Here is a 19,872-nt window from a genome sequence, read left to right on the forward strand (position 1 = left end):
CTCTTTACCCACGGCCAGATGGACCGCTGCCACGCCCTTCCTGCCCACCAGGTTGGGATTCGCTCCCTGCAACAGAAGATCCTGCACAGTCCTACAGGAGGAGGAAAACACTAATAACACTAATAATAATAATACATTTTATTTATGGGCGCCTTTCAAGGCTCTCAAGGACACCTTACAAGACAGTTTAAAACCACATATCAAAACATTAAAATCAACAAAACAAAATGAGATAAAAACAGCAAAATCAGATATAACAACAAACAAAAACACAACAGATCAAACCAAGTAAGCCATTGTGAAGAGGTGTGTTTTAAGACTGGATTTGAAAGTGGTGAGAGTGTCAATATTGCGTATGTTGGGTGGCAGAGAGTTCCAGAGGCGGGGAGCAGAACGGCTAAAGAAGTAGTAGTCAGGCGGGCATGAAGGGTTTTAGCTTAAATGTAAATATGTTTAGGGTTTGGGCCTGATTGATTGCATGGCAAGATGTTTATAAAGAGGAGTGGATTGCATGGCAAGATGTTTATAAAGAGGAGTGGATTGCATGGCAAGATGTTTATAAAGAGGAGTGGATTGCATGGCAAGATGTTTATAAAGAGGAGTGGATTGCATGGCAAGATGTTTATAAAGAGGAGTGGATTGCATGGCAAGATGTTTATAAAGAGGAGTGGATTGCATGGCAAGATGTTTATAAAGAGGAGTGGATTGCATGGCAAGATGTTTATAAAGAGGAGTTGATTGCATGGCAATATGTTTATAAAGAGGAGTGGATTGCATGGCAAGATGTTTATAAAGAGGAGTGGACATTACCTGGGTTCTGCGTCGTTCACAGCTTTGCACAGACTCTTGGTGTTCCCGTTCCGATGCATGGTCATATAACATGGTCAATATTCGCGCACGTCTCGTATAATAAAGGTTCATAGAAATTGCTCGCCTCCAGTTTCATTATGGTGTGCTTCCTTCCACACGGGACGACGGGTAACACCTCCTTTGTTGACAATATATATATATTTTTATTTGATGGCTAATATGTTTTATTGTTTGAAGTTCCCTCCAAGATTGTGTTTGTTTCTGAGCTGTTCCGTTTTGACAACAAGACTTCCGGTTTCGTTTTCGCGACTTCAAAATAAAAGCGCGAGGTAATAGACCACTGTAAAGTAAAATTAAATTAAAAAAAGAAATATGGAAATATTACGTAACAGAAAGTACTTCTGTTACTTTTCTTACTTACTTGCTTACTTACGATCAAATGTTTATTCCCAGACATCATTAGATATGATGACATGGTTATTTCTAAATGCTTAAACAAGTTTAACTTAGCGGCTTTTATTTTGAAGACATTCTCATTTACATACACCGGGAACAGCTTTCTGAGAGGGACAACATCCGGCCAACATCTAAAGTCTGATTGGCTAAATCGACAGTCTCTTCATTTGCACCAATCCAATATCACGTTGAATTACCAAGTTGAAGGGCAAAAACGTGGCTGTATCTCAATGGAACAATAATAGTGTCTTTAAATAAAAAACATAAAATAACAATAATTATGAATTACATTAATCACACATTCTGTATTTGACATCAGTGGAATGAGCCCACAGTTAATGCACTCCAAAAACGGTATACAGTATGAAGACATCTATACAAATAAGTGCAATACAAATACAAGTTATTATTAGTATTAAGTGTGCTTGCAGTAGCAAGTAGTAGGGGGGGGCAAGCACACTTCACAATTTCCACAGGAAGTGTCGCTGTCTTTACTTTTGTTGTCCAAAATTAATGAATTCTGAGGCAGACTGTCAGCTATACCTCAGTTCTGTTTGTGTGTGTGTATGTGAAAGATCCTGCCAGATTGTTGTGTGATCTTTTCACCCTCCAAAGATAATCATATGAGAGAAAGGAACAATATTCCTGAGATATATAGAAAGTATCCTAATTTTACAAAGAGGGGTGTCAAGATGAATGTGTTGCTGTTGCGTTGCGTTCAAGACCTGTTATTAAGCACTCTTCCTGCAACTACTTCATAACATTAAGCACTATCAGCTTTGATCCTCTTGCCGCTCTGTAATTTGAAATATTGAATTAAGTAGGCTATATATTTTGCTTTGCATGTGACAAGTCTGACATTGTGTCAATATATTGGATGTAAGAAATGCTGATGTCGTCACTTGCAATTAAAAGGTATTTTTAAATGTAACCTTGATGCCTGATCTGTCTTGAATGTGGGGTTGAAATGGATATCTACATGATTGTTGTGTAGCCCAATATGCATCTTTCAAGGCAAGCGATAACATTCGTCTTTTGTTTGGAGGGTATTTACATGTAGACGTCAGAGATACACGTATTGATGGACATGTGCTTGCCCAGCAAAGTTAAGACATGATTGCAAACTAGCATTCAATTAAAGCCTCCCTTATACATTCATTGTAGAAAAATAATTGTACCACCCGGCCTGATAGAAGCAATAAGAAAGACAGACATGTTATGCATATGTGATTTCCATGGGCACTTGAAGGATTTATTTGGGTAGTTTCTGTCTCTGCCCAGATGGACTGCAGTGGGCAGGACTGGGTCATGTAGGGATGGGGGGTGATGGTGGGTAGATATGGTGTCAGACAGTAAGGATGCTATTGGAGGTGGACAGTCTGAGCTCCTCCCGGGGGTTCTGCAGGGTATCTCGCGGGGCAGCATACTCGAGCACATTGGGCAGTCCGTGCACCACACAGCAGCTAACGTCACTGCGGAAGATCCCCATGTCATGGGCGTCATACCACTCATCTGTCTTCTCATCGTAGCACTCCACATTGAAGGTGGTGGTGGTGCTATTGAAGCCGCCCACCACAAACAGAAGATCATCCACCACCTCGATGCCAAAGTTGCTCCGTGGGTTGAACATGTTGGGAACTGCGCGCCAGGTGTTGGTCTGGGGATTGTAGCACTCTGCGTTTCGCAGACAGTTGGCTCTATCCCAGCCGCCCACCTAAGAGAGGACAGGAGAAATGTGGGTCAATAACAGAATATCAGAACTTGAGCATAGATTTATTGTGTATTTTTATGTAGGTCTCACCGCATAGACCTGCTCCCCATAGGCGATGACCCCCAGCCCACTGCGTCGGCTTCTCATGGGTGCGATCAGAGTCCATTGGTTGGTCTCAGGGTTGAAGCACTCTGCTGTGAACAGGCACTCATTCCCTTTGAAACCACCACTATGTATACCTAGAGTTAAGGCAACTCGTAAATTCATCCATCCTGGCTTTTTAATAGATTCATTGTACAATAATTACCAAGTTGTGTTCCAGGTACAGTTAGTCTTACCTATTCCTCTGTTCCACTTACCTTTCCAAAAAGTGTGGTGGCACTGGCATAACTTCTCTGCTCATGCATGGGTGAGATGAGTGTCCACTGGTTGGTCTCAGGCTCATAGCGCTCAACAGTGTTGAGTCGCACATAGCCATCAAAGCCGCCCATGGCGTAGATGCAGCCACCCAGCACAGCCACACTGACGCAGCAGCGCCGTGAGTGCATGGGTGCCACTTGGTGCCAAGTGTGTGTGACTGGGTTGAACTTGCGCACACTGTTGAGGTAGTCAACGCTGTCAAAGCCTCCCACGCAGTACACAAAACCATTGAGGTAGGCAGCACCATGGTAGGCCCGTGCGCTCTCCTCCTCTCGAGTCACATTGACCCAACGGTCAGCCCGTGCATCATATGCCTCAATGCCATTGGTGGGGCTGCCACCACTCCTACCACCGATGGCCAGTAAGATGGCATAGGGCAGGCGAGGGCGGGTCAGAGGGTTGCCAAAGTCAGAGCTGGAGGGCCCATTCATGTTCATGTCATACATGGCCTTCAGTGCGTTGATGATGATGGGCTTGCAGTCATCATTGTCTCTCACCAGTGGATTATTCTCGAGTCTAAGTTTGCGTGACATTGGTGAGACGTTTTACATGTTTTTTTCCCAAAAATAACATATTAATACCACATATACATTGTAGCACTTAGCTCCTAGCTCCTAGCTTCACTTAGAAGACACACAACTTGTTTAAAAAGTGTTCTTTCACAAATGTGTTTAATGTTGGTAATAGTAATGGTAATAATGGTCGATACACTGCCTTCACACCAGGCCATGAACACGTAACGGTTTGGCTGGATATTAACGCACGCACAGTCCTTTGTATCGTTGCATAATTAAAATGGTTTATTGTCCAAATATCCAAACTTAATGAAAAACAGCTTACAAAAACAGACAGTAAGGAAGAGTGTGATAAGGAAGTGTGTGATAAGGAAGAGTGTGACAAGGAAGGGCATCATAAGGAACAGCGTGTGGTCAAAATAGTGTTTGTGACCAAACTACCAGTTTCCATCGACCCACCTGCAACTAAATGTCTTCCTATGCCGTCACCTCAAAACGTGACAATCATTTAGTCATACAAACATTAACCATGAAAATCACGAAAATATAAATATAACTCAAACGTGTTCCACATAAATCATCCAAAAGCAAAAGTCCAAAGTAAAAATGGCTGGAAAGCGAGAACCCACCCCTGTTTACAAATCACAATATGTGGCAATATTTCCATTTCCTAACCCTAACCCTTTTCCATTCCACCATAACAAACATGAATATGTACAGGGTTAGCAGTTAGCGGTTACAGTACAGCAAGGAAGACATGTAATCACAAGAGAACATAAACAGGAGAATAAAGTGTTTGAGAGATTATTAAAGGACACAAGAGGGAGAGAGCTATGTGACACAGTCTGATCATTTGGTCCGTATGTCGGCAACCAATCAAAATGTTCAGACTTTTCTTTTGAAACACGGAACTACGTTTCAACGTCGTTGAGAATCACAACACAAACTCTCTAGTCAATCCAAAATACCGCGACAACGCAATGGATTGGGTGAGTAATCCCCCCACTGCTACCTAGTTAACTATAACACTACTTCACATTATTAGCAGGCTCACAAAACAAGCTGTGTTAGTTAGACTAGCGATGTGTGTCACTGATTTTCAACAACACGGAAACGACTTGTTCGCATTTTCTGAAAGAAAAGTCACGTCACAAATCTCACAATCATTACATCAGATCCCGACATGAGGGCCAAAGCATTAGAACGTGTCACATGTCACAGTTTCAGTACTGTATATAAGGTCCAGGCAGGAATCGAACCCATGGGCCCTCCATGAGGTCTGTTACCAGACAGATATGAGAGTGTGGTGGGCAGCCCCTCCCACCAGCCCCAGCAGCAGGACCCCCAGGCTGGGGAGGAGGGCCCCGGAGCGGCTAGGGGGAGGAGGCTCCACCAGGAGGCAGTCTGTGTAGGGCTCGATGCAGCCGGCGAAGGCCATGGCGTGGGCGATGTAGCTCTGCTCCTGGACCCCGTGGAACAGGTGGCTCATGGGGCCTTTGGCGAAGATGGCCACGTCCTCCGAGGCGTGGCTCTCAGTGTCCAGGTACACGGCGGACTGCTGCCTGTAGTTGATGTCCGCTGGAGGGAGGCAGAAGAAGAAGAATTTAGAATTTAGAATTTAGAATTTAGAAGTAGACATTTAGCAGACGGCTTTTAATCCAAAGAGATTTACAATGAGAGATTACAGGGACATTCCCCCCTGGAGTAACTGAGGGCTGAGTGCCTTACTCAAGGGCACACTAGTGGTGGTGTGGTTCCCAGGTGGGATTTAGAACCTTCCGGAGGAGATCTGATATGTATTTTGGTCCAAGACCATCATTTTATGATTTGTATGTAATTAGGAGTACTTTGAATTCAAGTACCCATAGGTACTCTCACGATACTCTCAAGTGAGAATAATTTTTACACCACAAGGGGGTGCTGGTGGTGTATTACTGTTTTGTGGCAATGAACCCTTTTAAAGAACAACACTTACTTTGAGCTGAGGCATCAACTGCTGGTCGAGATCCGTTCACCAGCACGTAGCCTGGTCCGTTTCCATAGAGGATAGTGGTAAAGTTCTTACCCTCGTCAGTCAACACACGTGTCACTCCTTCAAATCACAACAGATCCCAGCACAGTACATTAGCTGTTGTCACTGACCTTGCTCAAATAAATTGATTTAAAAGCGACTTTTGATATATATATAGTCTGTGTATCTGCTCTTGCTCTATGTGTGTGTTTTTGTGTGTTTGTGTGTGTGTGTGTGTGTGTGTGTGTACCTAAGACAGGGTTCCCCCTCTCTGCGTAGTATATATATATATATATATATATATATATATATATATATATATATATATATGTGTGTGTGTGTGTGTGTGTGTGTGTGTGTGTGTCTACCTAGGACGGGGTTCCCTCTCTCTGCATAGTATATACAGTGGCGGGCGGTGCATTTCACACCTAGGCCTTCAGTGATGTCCGACACATTCCTACCTGAATTATTCTACCTCTTAATACCATCGTTATGACGCCATGGCTCTAGAAACTAGACAGAAACACAGTATAATCGGGCGTTGCATCACCTTAACATAGTCAGACAAGTACAACAGAGTTATATTAATATTTCCGAAGCATTTTTAATCAATAAATCCGCATTTACAATGAAGAGTGTTAAACTAACATCTTTAAGATCGCTACGTTACCCACGTCTGTCGTCTCGTCCACCATAATAGCGACAAAGGGTGCCTTTTTAATCTCCATTTTGATCTCTTCTCCCATCACTTAAGCAATAGCAAAAATCAGGTCGTTTTGTATTTTGCCTGACGTCCCAGTAAACACTTTGTTTGTGGACAGGTGGTAATGTAAATCTGGGTTGTTTTCAGCCAGAAAAGAACGAAGCTCAACGTAGTTTCCTCTGTTTGTGGACTCGGTGCTTTCATCGTGTCCCCTAAATGAAAGTTATTGTTTACCCAAAAACAGGACACAATCGATCAGTATTATCGATCAGTCAACGAAAGCTTTCGTTGTGATGCTCTGTTTCCCTGCGCACTTTCAAAAGTTTCACATCTACCGGCATATACGCATCTCAATAGTGAATATCAATAGTGCGTATCAATAGTGCGTATCAATAGTGCGTATCCAATCAAAAGACGTGCTGGGTGCTGACATCATTGAGCCTTCCAGCAGGCGCCGTTGTTGCTTTTGCTCGCATCTACGTAGGTTTACTAGGAACGCCACAGGTTTTCTCGTTCCAACGTTAAGTTACAGGTCGAATCCGCGGCACCGTTTTTCGTGCAGGCTGGGCAGATTTTGGAGCCCCCTAGCAACACATTTTGATTGGATAAAAGCTCTAACATAAAGGCCAGCCCTCCAAATCTCAATCGGAGACTGGAAGCAGCGCAACCAAGAGGAAAGCTATGAAATGAAGAGAATAGACTATGGGGAATCATTAATACATATTTGTGGAAAAAATATATTAAAATAAAATGTATATTCTGATGATGTTTAGGCCAGCAGAGAAGGCCTTGCTGGCCCTGACGGCACACCACTGAGTATATATATGTGTGTGTGTGTGTGTGTGTGTGTGTGTGTGTCTACCTAGGACGGGGTTCCCTCTCTCTGCATAGTATATATATGTGTGTGTGTGTGTGTGTGTGTGTGTGTGTGTGTGTGTGTGTGTGTGTTTGTGTGTGTGTTTGTGTGTGTGTCTACCTAGGACGGGGTTCCCCCTGGCTGCGTAGCCCCCGAAGGTGAAGACGTGAGAGTGGTCGGCGCTGACCACAGACAGCGTGTCCAGCTCGTTGGTCAGCTCGGCCGCCCGCTCGATGGCCCGGTCGAACTGCACCGCCTCGGTCAGGGCCTTGTGGGCCCGGCTGCTGTGGTGGCCGTGGTCGATTCTGCCTCGTGTCGGTCAGAACACAGAGACTGACAAGTCAGTAGATGTTACAGTGTACAGTTGCTGACTACCAACTGCTGCTGGAGGTCCCAAGAACTAGACTCAAAACCAGAGGGGATAGAGCTTATTCTTCAAAGTAGCCACCTTTAGCTTTGATGACACCTTTGCACACTCTTGGCATTCTCTCAATCAGCTTGCTGTGTGTGTGTGTGTGTGTGTGTGTGTGTGTGTGTGTGTGTGTGTGTCAGGGGAAAAAGGAAATTGTGAACACCGCCCAGCATTCTCTTCTCTAGAATTACGAACACAAAAGGTGGCTACTTTGAAGAATCTAAAATATAAAACATATTCTGGTTTGTTTAACACTTTTTTGTTTACTTCATAATTCCTTCTCAATGTGTTCTTTCATAGTTTTTCTCCGAACCCTTTTCATAAATACTCATCTTCAACAAAGAGGTAGAACCCCTTGGGGTTCCTACGGAGGATCTTGATGGCCTTGTCCACCATGTCAGTGAGGGAAGGGTCCGTGGTCGCGTCCCGTTCCACCTCGTACTGGAGGTCACTGGGCTCAAACAGTCCTGGAGGAGGAGGAGTGCATAGAACAGACTTACTTATACAGCGCCTTATTCCCAAGCGCTTTACAACGGCCTCTCATTCACCCGTTCACACACACATTCACACACCAACGGCGGCCAAGCTACCATGCTACGGCGCCGGCCCGCTCATTGGGAGCAATTTGGGGTTCAGTGTCTTGCCCAAGGACACCTCGACATGTGGCCAGCCAGAGTTCGAACCACCGATCTGCTGACTTTGCGATCATTAGACGCCAGCTCTACCTCCTGCGCCTCTCAGGAAATTAGGGGCGCCTCTCAGAGGCATGTTAGGAAACATATCAATATGACAACAATCTTATAATCTGCACAACTCTGTGCAGAATCAGGGGATCTGGAATGCACCCCAAAGTCTACAGGGTCCTAATCTTCTTACCCATTAGGAAGTCTGTGTTTTCGGGGTTCACTGCGTCAAAGTCTTTTTTGTTCCACACATACTTGGCATTCTGTGAACGGGACAGACGTGGGTAGGATTAGTTCATAATTCACTTCAGACAAGAGGCAACATTACATTAATAACAAGCACATTGCAATTATCAATCATTGAGAATCATCCAAATCAATCAATTAATCTAGAAAATCAAATACCATTATCCATTAACTATTATCTTATTACATGTTTTATCTATTTATATTAGCTTTGCATTAATTGTAATTTTTATTTTCTTACTTCTCCATCTCTTTATTATTATTTTTTTATAATGTATGTAAAGCACTTTGAATTGTCCCTGTTGTGTGAAATGTGCTATACAAATAAACGTTGCCTTGTCTTGTGAGTAAAAAATGTTTTATATCTTTGCACTCGATAACATTTCAGGACCCTCCTTCCATGACTTTTCCTAGATATGTGCGTTCTACCACCCAGTATCCTTACATTTTCAAAATCACATCAGAATAACCTAGTATAAAGCTATTTTGCAGTTTTTCTGTGTAGGAGGCAGGCTAATTTACAAGCTGGCCAACTAGTGGTCTTTGTGTGTCAGAGCAGCTTCCCATTGTAAAGACTATGGTCATTTGACCCCTGAGGCAACTCTTATAGTAGGTAAAAAAAAGACACGGCTGTTCTAGTGTTAACAACTACTCATTGCTGTAATCATCCATATTGAGTCACTGCAGGCGGTATTATTCACCTTTTTGTTCTTCAGCCATTCGGCGGTGAGGTCTGTGTTGTCAAGGCGATACCCAAAGAATGATGGGTACTCTGGGTCCACGGTAGTTTTGGGGAACATGTACCTCCTTCCCCCGCCGAGGACCACCTGTCACAGGAGACGTGGGGTCAACCCTACAGACAGCATCTCCTTACCCTAACCATCTATCTATCTATCTATCTCTATATCTCTATATCTCTCTCTATATATATATGCCATTTAGCTGATGCTTTTTTTCAAAGCGACTTGCATTGCAGTGTGTAGAACAAACAATGTGTTAACTATATCTGTATTAGTCTAAACTATAGTCTTAACTATATCTGTATTAGTCTAAACTCTAGTTAGGATGATAAACTGAAGAGGACATTCCGTGGGAGAGCAGACTGCAGACTGTCTCCCCTTGGCTCTCATGCCCTCAGTCTGTCGATCTGTTTACAGAGCAGTGCTTTCTGGGATTCTGGTGGTATACTGAATGTTAAAAAGAGTTTTGGAAGTGTGGAATCACGTATTAACTCTCACCAGCACCTCCGTATCGAACACTCAATAATCTAACTTTATAAATAAACAAGTTATTTTATTTTATATCTGATAGATAGGCCTAAAGGTTATAACTATATAATGAGACTTCTTGACATTCAGAGCTACACCCATCATTGTCCCACACCATCCTTCTTCCTGAGCCTGGTTAGGAGGGATCTAACAGACTGTCTGAGTGGGAGCTAAAATGGTAGCCAATCAAAATCAGAATTGCATTTATTACATCCCAATGTACAAGGACACAGGAGTGAACATTCTTTGGCTTAGGTTCTTCAACATTGGCATTGCAGCAAGATGCAAAATCACGATTGTGATCAGTGATAATAAAGTAGTAACAGAGTGATAAAATGATGAAGGGGTTGTTTACATTGATCTCAGTGTTGTGGCCCAATGGATCTATCACTAAGCCACGCCCCCTTTGAAAACTCCGACAAACAAACAACGCTTCACTGACAGTGACTGACTGACCGACCGTGACTGAATAACATTCAATGACTTACAATGGCGGGAGTTGGCAAATTTCTGATTTCTGATTTACCACAGCAAGTAAAATACATGTTTTTTAAAAGATGACAAGAATATTTAGTCTAGAAGCTTTTCACCATCAGATATCAGCGAGTTGTTTGTCCGAGTTTTCTGCCTGTCGTGACTTTTGCTGTGATATGATTGGACAATTTCTATTTTGGGGCGTGGCTTAGCGATAGGTCCATAATCCGCTTGTTAAATCGTGACGTATTTCCGGGTCCAACGTTGGCTGAGGCGCTGTCTTCGAAATGCCGAAATAATAATAATAATTCATTATATTTATATAGCGCTTTTCCGAGGCTCAAATACCCTGACAATATGGAGAAAACGGGAAAGTGCTGCTGTGTCCCTTGTTGTATGAATAGATCCGAGTCTAAAAAACGATTAAACTGTCATTCTACCACTGTAGTTCACAGGTACTCTGGTGCGGGGAATTTCTGGTTTGGACTCGGAAATGGCTAAACGACACTTTTGACGTCAGACTTAACAAGCGGAGTAAAGTAAGTAATAATAAAGTAGTAATACTAGTGTGGTAAAGTGATGAAGGGGTTGTTTACGTCGATCTCAGTGTTGTGGACCAGCTGGTAGGCGATGTCTCGGCAGCCATCTCGGGCAGCGTCCGCGCTGAGGTCGGCGTCGCCGTACCATCCTCGGTCGGCGGTGTGAGCGTAGTTAGCCCCGGGCGACGCGTGCTGCACGCGCGTGGTGGTGACGATACCCACCGACTTCCCTGAAAGGCACAGAGAAGCACAGAGGTTTGATTTGATTTGATTTATTTGGAAGTTAAAAAGAGACACATACATAAAATGACAGTGTGACACTCGATAACTAACGAGGATAAAAGTAAACACAGAAAAGTCAGAGACTTATTTCCACCGTGGTCCTCTTCGATGTGACAGACCTGACGGACCAGGCATCAACATACACAGCGGCAACGATCAAAACAACAATATAAAACACAATATGAAACAATATAAAACACTATAAAACAATATAAAACACTATAAAACAATATAAAACATTATGAAGCACTTTAAACAAGGCCTCCAGAAAACAAAAGCAGGCTCTCCCATGGAAGGTCTCTACTGCTCCAGGCTGCCAACAGACACCTTTTCACTGCCACTTTAAACTGATTTGCAGGGCCAATAATAAAAATCTTTACCTGCCATCTTGGCGCGGTGCAGCACGGACGTGACCTCGTTGCCGAAGGTGGAGTTGCAGTCGTAGCGGCGTGCGGCGGCGCTGATGCCCATGGTGCCGTAGTTAGCCTTCACACCACACAGGTACGCCGTGGCGGTGCAGGCGCTGTCTGGCATCTGCTGGTCCACGCTGTAGGTCTGCAGGGGTCACACACACGGACGCACGGACGCACGCAGACACACACACATACACATACACAGACACACACGCGCGGACACACACACGCATGCACGTGGACACACACACATGCACACACACGCGTGGACACACACATGCATGCAAGCAGAAACACACACACATACACACACGCACGCACGCAGACACACACAGACACAGACACACACAAGCACACACACATACATACGCAAGCAGACACAGACACACGCACACGCACAAGCACATGCACACACACACACACAGACACACACACGCACACATACGCACGCAGACACAGACACACGCACACACACACAGACATACACAGACACACACAAACACACGCACGCAGACACACATTTTAGATGCTTTATTTATGTCCACATACAAAGTACAATTCTAAAGGACATAAATACTAACAGTGCATTTTGATATCATAGAAACAATCTGTTACAGTAATGCTGAGCCAACAACCAGTTCTGCCACACACAGGATGTTATTCGCACCAGATGATACCAGTGGGTTGACAGATACAGTATCAATACAATAAGACAGACAGTATCCCGCTCATGGGTACAGGAAGCACCGCCTTCTCCATATTGAGCGGCTACCAATAATAGCGGATATTGAGCAGTATTTTGCTAACTGTTTGGCCCTTCTCTTAGGAAGACCAGCCATATGAAGGCCTCTAACAACAGACTTATGAACATGGCCCAGGCTGCCAAATATAAAAACTAAAAGTTGACATCTGTAGCCCAGTTGTGATATGGCCTGCTCCAGCTGTTGGTATTTTAAGATTTTGGTTAAAAAGGCTTCCTCTAGGCTATGGTCAAAGGTGCAGCCAACTTCTAAAATAAGCACCTCTCTGTGGTTTTCGTTGACAATTACAACATCAGGGGTGTTTGCTGAAATATTGGAGAACACTCCTACTGACTCTTCGTCGCTACACAAACTGAACATGTGGGGCTTTACAGTGGAGTGCTTGTACAGCGTTGCGGCAGGCCTGAATATGGAAAAGACACCCTCTGAAATCAGATCCACAATTCGATCATGCCTACATATGTAGAGCCCTTTATACGCATGACAACCATTTAAGATGTGGGGCATGGTTTCAGTTATCTGCTGGTGACTGTGATGTATGCAGTGTGAGCTATGACTGTCAGGAAGCCAGATGGAAAGGTTTAGCTTCGTTGGTAAAACCTGCAGCCTAGCTTTTAGAGTGAAGGTGACAATACACTCGTCAAGAGTTACGCTTTTGAACACTGCGTGAGAGACAGAGTGATCAGCAGCAGGGAGACATGCCAGCTTCCCTTGCAATTTCAGTTCAGTCCAATGCTGTCGTTGTCTTTGTCGTAGCGCCATCATAAGGTGTCCCCGGGTATTGACTGGTGGGAGAAGATGATCTGTCCCACAGATGTTAATGGTTGCCCTCACTGAGATGCTGGGGTCAGTGATGATCCCCTCAGAGACAGCCACCGCCACTGAGTTTGACCCCACCCACTCCAGGGCCACGTTGTTCCAGCCGCAGAGATCGTTGAGGTCAGGCCAGTCAGACCACACTCCGAATCCAGGGGAGTGAGTGTCCAACTTTCCACTGGCTTTCCTCTTAAATCCCAGGAAACTAGACTCTGATGGACGCGCCATGGGGACCTTGCGTCTCCGTAAGTCCAAGAACAGTGAGGCTCTAGCCATCTCCCTCACACACTGGTCGTCACTGTTCAGCATGTTCAGGAGATGGCTGAGTCTGGTGGCAAAATAAGTCCACTCAAAGTTAGGAACTCCGAGTCCGCCCTCCTGTTTGCTGTGGAATATGATGTCACGTGTGGTATGAGTGTTCAGTCCAGTCCATTTTCTAAACAAAAGTACGGTCTTATCGTTCATTTCACGTAGAGACTTGCGTGGAATGTGTACATTAGAAAACAGATGCTGAACCTTGACCAGAGCTATTTGTCTGACTGCTTCTAGTTTCATGATGAGTGGCACACACACACACACACACACACACACACACACACACACACACACACACACACACACACACACAGGTATGCATCAGATCAATAGGTGGAGGCCTCTCCTGTTTAGGTGTAGCCAGTGTACACTAGCATTGTAATTCAGGTCATGCGTAATCAATTGGAGTAGCCACTCAGTATTGGAATCGTCGAAGGGGAGACCTTGGAACCTTGAAACAACGGTTGATAAATATCTCTAGTAGCCTACATTGTCAAAGGGAAACCTTCCTTGTCCCGCCGTGCCTAGTCACACCGCTATCTACAAACATGAACCGACCGTGACGGGTTCACCTGATAAAACAGACTAGAGACGAGATAATGGACGGGTCGGCGCTGACCTTAGATAAGGCCAGGTGAGGGAAGGTGTCCATAGCCAGGCTGGTCTCCTCTCCCGTCTTCCCCGCCATCTGCCCTTTGAGGATCCGCGCCGCCGTCACCGTGGAGATGCCCATGCCTGGAGATGGGTAGAGCCAACACAATCTTTATATACGACCTCTGACCCCTGTACCCCTGCGTGCGTGCCTGGCACATGTTGGCTAATCAGCTATACGACAGCTATGAACGTCGTTTTTAGGTCGATCTAAATTCAGGTCATTTGCATCTGTCTTACGACAATAAAGAAGATGATTCGTAGATCAATCACAGATAGAACATAGATACTAACATAGCTAGATACTGACATAGATACTAACTTAGATAGATACTACATAGATATATACTAACATAGATAGATACTAACATAGATATTTAGATATATCTATCACAGACTGTAACATAGTTACTACATAGATATATACTAACATAGATACATAGATAGATACTAACATAGATACTACATAGATAGATACTAACATAGATACTAATATACTAACATAGATACTAACATAGATACTAACATAGATACTACATAGATACTAACATTGATAGATAGTGTAACGATCCTGTATGAGGCCCCGTTAACAGCTCCTCCAAGGGAGTTAACTCTCTTGGTCTGATGGTTAGCGCGGCCGTCGGTTATGTGGGAGGTCGGGGTTCGACTCCCGCATGGGGCGAGTTACACTAGAAGATTCCCGTTCGCTACACTGGTGTCAGAAAGTTGGGATGGAAGGAAGGCCATCAGAGAGCGTGTCCACGTGAGGGACTTGACATAGTGAAGCGTGAGGGCACGCTTTCCCGAACGGTGAGGATAGTGTAACGATCCTGTATGAGGCCCCGTTAACAGCTCCTCCAAGGGAGTTAACTCTCTTGGTCTAATGGTTAGCGCGGCCGTCGGTTATGCGGGAGATCGGGGTTCGATTCCCGCATGGGGCGAGTTACACTACCAAGTCTCCGTTCGCTACAATACTAACATAGATACTACATAGATAGATAGATACCACATAGATACTTAGATAGATCTATCACAGACTGTAACATAGATACTAACATAGATAGATACTAACATAGATACTACATAGATAGATAGATACCACATAGATACTTAGATAGATCTATCACAGACTGTAACATAGATACTAACATAGATAGATACTAACATAGATACTACATAGATATATACTAACATAGATACTACATAGATATATACTAACATAGATACTCTCACTCACCGTCCCCCAGGAAGAGGATGAGGTTCTTGGCCTTGTGGAGGTTAGGCTTCATGTCCAGGGCGGTCTTCAGGGCCTGCATGCCCTTGTTGTTCCAGTAGCTTGGGTACTGCTCCTCCTCTGAGGAATTAGCATTAGCATTAGCATTATATCACATTATAATATTATAATATTATTAACAAAGACACAGCAGGCATACTGTATACCATGAACTGTTAGGGCTTTCACACCGGCAAAGAACCGCTCCGGTTCGCGTTCGCGTTCTGAAATAACTGAAGGAACCAGAACGGTTCTTTGCCGGTGTGAAAGCCCTATCTATGGTCTTGTTTAATTACTATTAATTACTACTTAATCTATTTTTCCTCATCTCCTACCTGTTGTTTTATTATGTCTACAACAGTTTGGTTACTGGATTCTGATTGGCTAGCAACAGTGGTAAATACCCCAACTGCCTTCAGTTCAGCTCCAACTGCATTTCCAGTATCAATGCGCCTCCCAATCAATCTGATTAAGAACACCTGTGCTGACTCCGGCCTAGCCTACAATGCAATTGTTGATCTTGTTTATGGGACTATATTCTGTGGCGGAAGGATATATGTATTCTGAAACGATTCATGATTGTAAATAAATGAATTTAATGTTACAACTGTGTATTTTTTATATTATGTGGTAGCTTTTGGAGAAAAGCAATTTACCATTCGAGGGCGGGGGTTGTGGAGACATTTACCACTGGTACAGGGTTTTCCCGGCACTCGGCTTCGTCCTGTACCAGTGGTAAATGTCTCCACAACCCGCTTCCTCTCTTGGTAAACTGCTTACTTGTTCAGCACTTGGGGGGTATTCCATCAACGTCGCTAAAGGAAAATCCAGGCTTATTCTGATAAATCTTGCGAGATTATAAAAAACAAGCCTGGGTTTTCCTTTAGTGACATTGATGGAATACCCCCTTGGAGCTGCATTCAATGTATGACTTGTGCTATGTAAATAAAGTTTGATTGATTGATTGATTGATTGATCTTTATTGCGGTGACATCCCATAGCAGATGCAGAGAGAAAACAGTGGTGTAGTCTATGTGATACGCAGGACTACTCCGTATACCCACTAAGAAAGGCCAAGGATTTCCGTATACCCACTTAAAAATGTGTGAGGATACGTAACAGTGTTTTGTGACAGAACTTTCACACTTTCATTCATAAAATTCACCCTGTCTGTGTTACAAAGCACTTGACTTTTGGACCATTGGGATATGAGGCTGGGAGGGAAAAATCACAGTATACCCACTAGAAAAAACTAGACTACACCACTGGAGAGAACAGGAGTCATAATGGGAAATTAGAACCATCAAATGTTCACTACAGCAAGTGCATATTTCCTGCTGGAGACTATCTGGGTCTATCTAAGATGTTATTTCTGTATCTCAATGGGACCAACAGTGTTAAAAACCGTGAAAAAAAGGCCAATTATACAAAAGAAGTATGCCACTTACCCGGAATTATAGATAAACTCCATTCCACTGAGATAATGAGAAGTAGTCCAATAATTATCTGATTGAAGGTAAGATGCATGGCCGTGGTGTGTGTGTTGTGTGTGTGTGTGTGTGTGTGTGTTTGTAATCTCAAAATCTGACCAAAGCGAGTTAAGAAGGTGTTGAAGTCTTGTTTATAGCTGTACGGGGGTTCAAAGGGCTCATATATAAACTTTGCAGCATGCCCACAAACACACACACACACACACAGAAGCACACACGCACACATGCACACACACACAAACGCACACACACAGAAGCACACACGCACACATGCACACACACACAAACGCACACACACAGAAGCACACACGCACACCCACACACACACGCATACACAAACGCACACACACAGAAGCACACACGCACACACACACACACACACATACACAAACGCACACACACAGAAGCACACATGCACACACACACACACACACGCGCACACACACACAAATGCACACACAGAGAAGCACACACGCACACACACACACAAATGCATACACACAGAAGCACACACGCACGCATGCATGCACGCACGCACGGGCACACACACACACACACACACATCTAACCTGGAAATTTTACCCTGGTGATGAAACAACTTCTGGACAATCATAAACAGGAGCGGTTCACGTTGAATGTCATCACAGAACAGATCCATGGAAACATAAAGAGATTACGCCAGGTTTCACGTGATGTTCATGAGGGCTTTATGGTGGTCTCATGATGGATACCCCACCACTGGAAACACTCATAGAGGTTACACAGACCTAGGTAAAACAGCCATCTCATACCATGCACCCTGGGTATGGAATGCTTTACAAGGCCTCATTAAATTAGACATAGTCACACTACAGGAGTTTAAAAAACGGATTCAAGTTGCCATGCAGGACAAATGTCATTGCTTCTTATAGATAAGGATTCCTCTTTCCCCATCTGATATGTTTGTAGGCATTACTGTTTATTATAGTGTTTTAAATGTATTTTATTGTCATTTATAGATGCTGCTATCTTGGTCAGGTCTCTCTTGGAAAAGAGATATTGTATCTCAATGGGACTTCCTGGTTAAATAAAGGTTATAGGTCTGTAAGGGCACCTTAGCCTTCAACACGAGGAGTCTGAGGAGTTATATTAACATGCTTGTCAGGATCATTTGGAGTGACATTTTGAGAAATCGCTTTTAAGATTTTTTTTTACCATTTTTTTTAATCTCTCCTCAGCTATAATTCACAGCTTTAGTTTAGTTTAATCGTTTCATGTCGAGTAGCCACAGATGCTTACACCAATCGGTAGGAGTACCTGATTGATTGACAATAGTTAGAGTATATGATTGACAGACTGACAAATTGGTTGCTAGGCCAATGATTGATAGGGTGTAATACTACGCTTACTGCATTCCTTATATAAGAGGTTTTATAAGGTTGGCTTGAACAACAAAACACAGTGGACATGAAAAGGTGTTACGGTTGGACTCGCCATTTCCTCGGCTTTAAGGCTGCGTTCGTAAATTTGCTCTGGAAATCTGATCAGCACTCATGCAATGCCTCTTGTCCAATCAAATTACTTGGTTGTACCCCACTGAAACCACTCTCATCCACTTAACCAACCAACTAAACCACTCTCAACCCCTTAACCAACCAACTATACCACTCTCAACCACTTAACCAACCAACTATACCACTCTCAACCCCTTAACCAACCAACTATACCACTCTTAACCATTCAACCCTGTACCCACTCCACTAAACTGCCACAGTTTACTTTTTTTACAGAAATTTTTCAGCGTGTGTAAATACTGTCGAAAATCCTGTAACCTTCATCGCTAACACACACACACGCACACAGGCACAGGAATTCATCGTAGACTTCAGGAGGAAAAAGTCCGAGATCCAGCCCCTGCTCATCGACGGAGAGAGCGTGGAGAGAGTCTCAACCCTCCGATTCCTGGGACACAACATGCGGGATGACCTGGCCTGGAAGGACAACACAAAAGGCACCATCAAGAGGGCACAACAGCGGCTATACACCCTGAGATGCCTCAGGAAAGAACACAACAAGCAGGGGATACTGGTGGCCTTCTACAACGGCGCAGTGGAGAGCATCCTCACCTTCGGCATCTCCAACTGGTTCCACAGCTGCACAACAGCGGAGAGAAACGCGCTACAGAGAGTCGTGAGAACAGCACAGAAGATCACCGGCGCCCCCCTCCCCTCTCTGGAGGAGCTGTACAACACACGCTGTCTCAGGAGGGCCTCCAAGATCTCCAGGGACCCGACCCACCCTGGGCACGTACACTTTGTCAAGCTGCCCTCGAACAGGAGGTACAGGACCCCGGCCGCTAAGACAAACAGACTGAAGGACTGCTTCTACCACAGGGCCGTCAAGGCCCTGAACACAGAAAAGGTTTAAGTTCTGGGCCCAGGACAGTCCGGACGGATTGTATGGCAGCTAGTGCTGAGGCACAAACATGTACATTTTCAAGCCTGCAAACTGTGAAAATAATGTGAAATAATGTGAAAAAATACTCTTGTGCAATATGACAACCCTAGTTGACTATCTGTGCAGTATAGTACAGTGGATTGTGTACATAGCCTTTATTGATGTAAACCAGCTCCTTACCTTCTTGTGATTTTATGCTTTTATGCTTTTTCAAAAAAAAAAAAATTAAAAAAAAATATTTCCTAACACCAGGGGAGCTGTCAGGGCAGAACCTTCCGCTGGGCAAAAGCTACCGGGGGTGCGGCCTAACGCGTCACGACCAGCTGGCACG

General features: G+C 44.1%; 1 protein-coding gene across 1 annotated transcript; it reads right to left on the reverse strand.

Moving 5' to 3' along the window:
• Positions 1 to 5,194: 5,194 nt before the first annotated feature.
• Positions 5,195 to 17,763, reverse strand: LOC308156347 (intestinal-type alkaline phosphatase 1-like; the record flags this gene model as incomplete). The annotated part of the gene is made up of 11 exons (XM_080529685.1): positions 5,195 to 5,490; positions 5,888 to 6,004; positions 7,603 to 7,787; positions 8,223 to 8,361; positions 8,771 to 8,840; positions 9,525 to 9,650; positions 11,162 to 11,334; positions 11,767 to 11,941; positions 14,311 to 14,426; positions 15,580 to 15,696; positions 17,736 to 17,763. The coding sequence occupies 11 exons, from the start codon at positions 17,761 to 17,763 to the stop codon at positions 5,195 to 5,197; spliced, it is 1,542 nt and encodes a 513-aa protein (XP_080385811.1).
• Between the last annotated feature and the right edge of the window lie 2,109 nt (positions 17,764 to 19,872).

The sequence above is a fragment of the Nansenia antarctica genome (assembly GCF_963989245.1).
Source record: "Nansenia antarctica genome assembly, chromosome: 1".
Taxonomy (NCBI): domain Eukaryota; kingdom Metazoa; phylum Chordata; class Actinopteri; order Argentiniformes; family Microstomatidae; genus Nansenia; species Nansenia antarctica.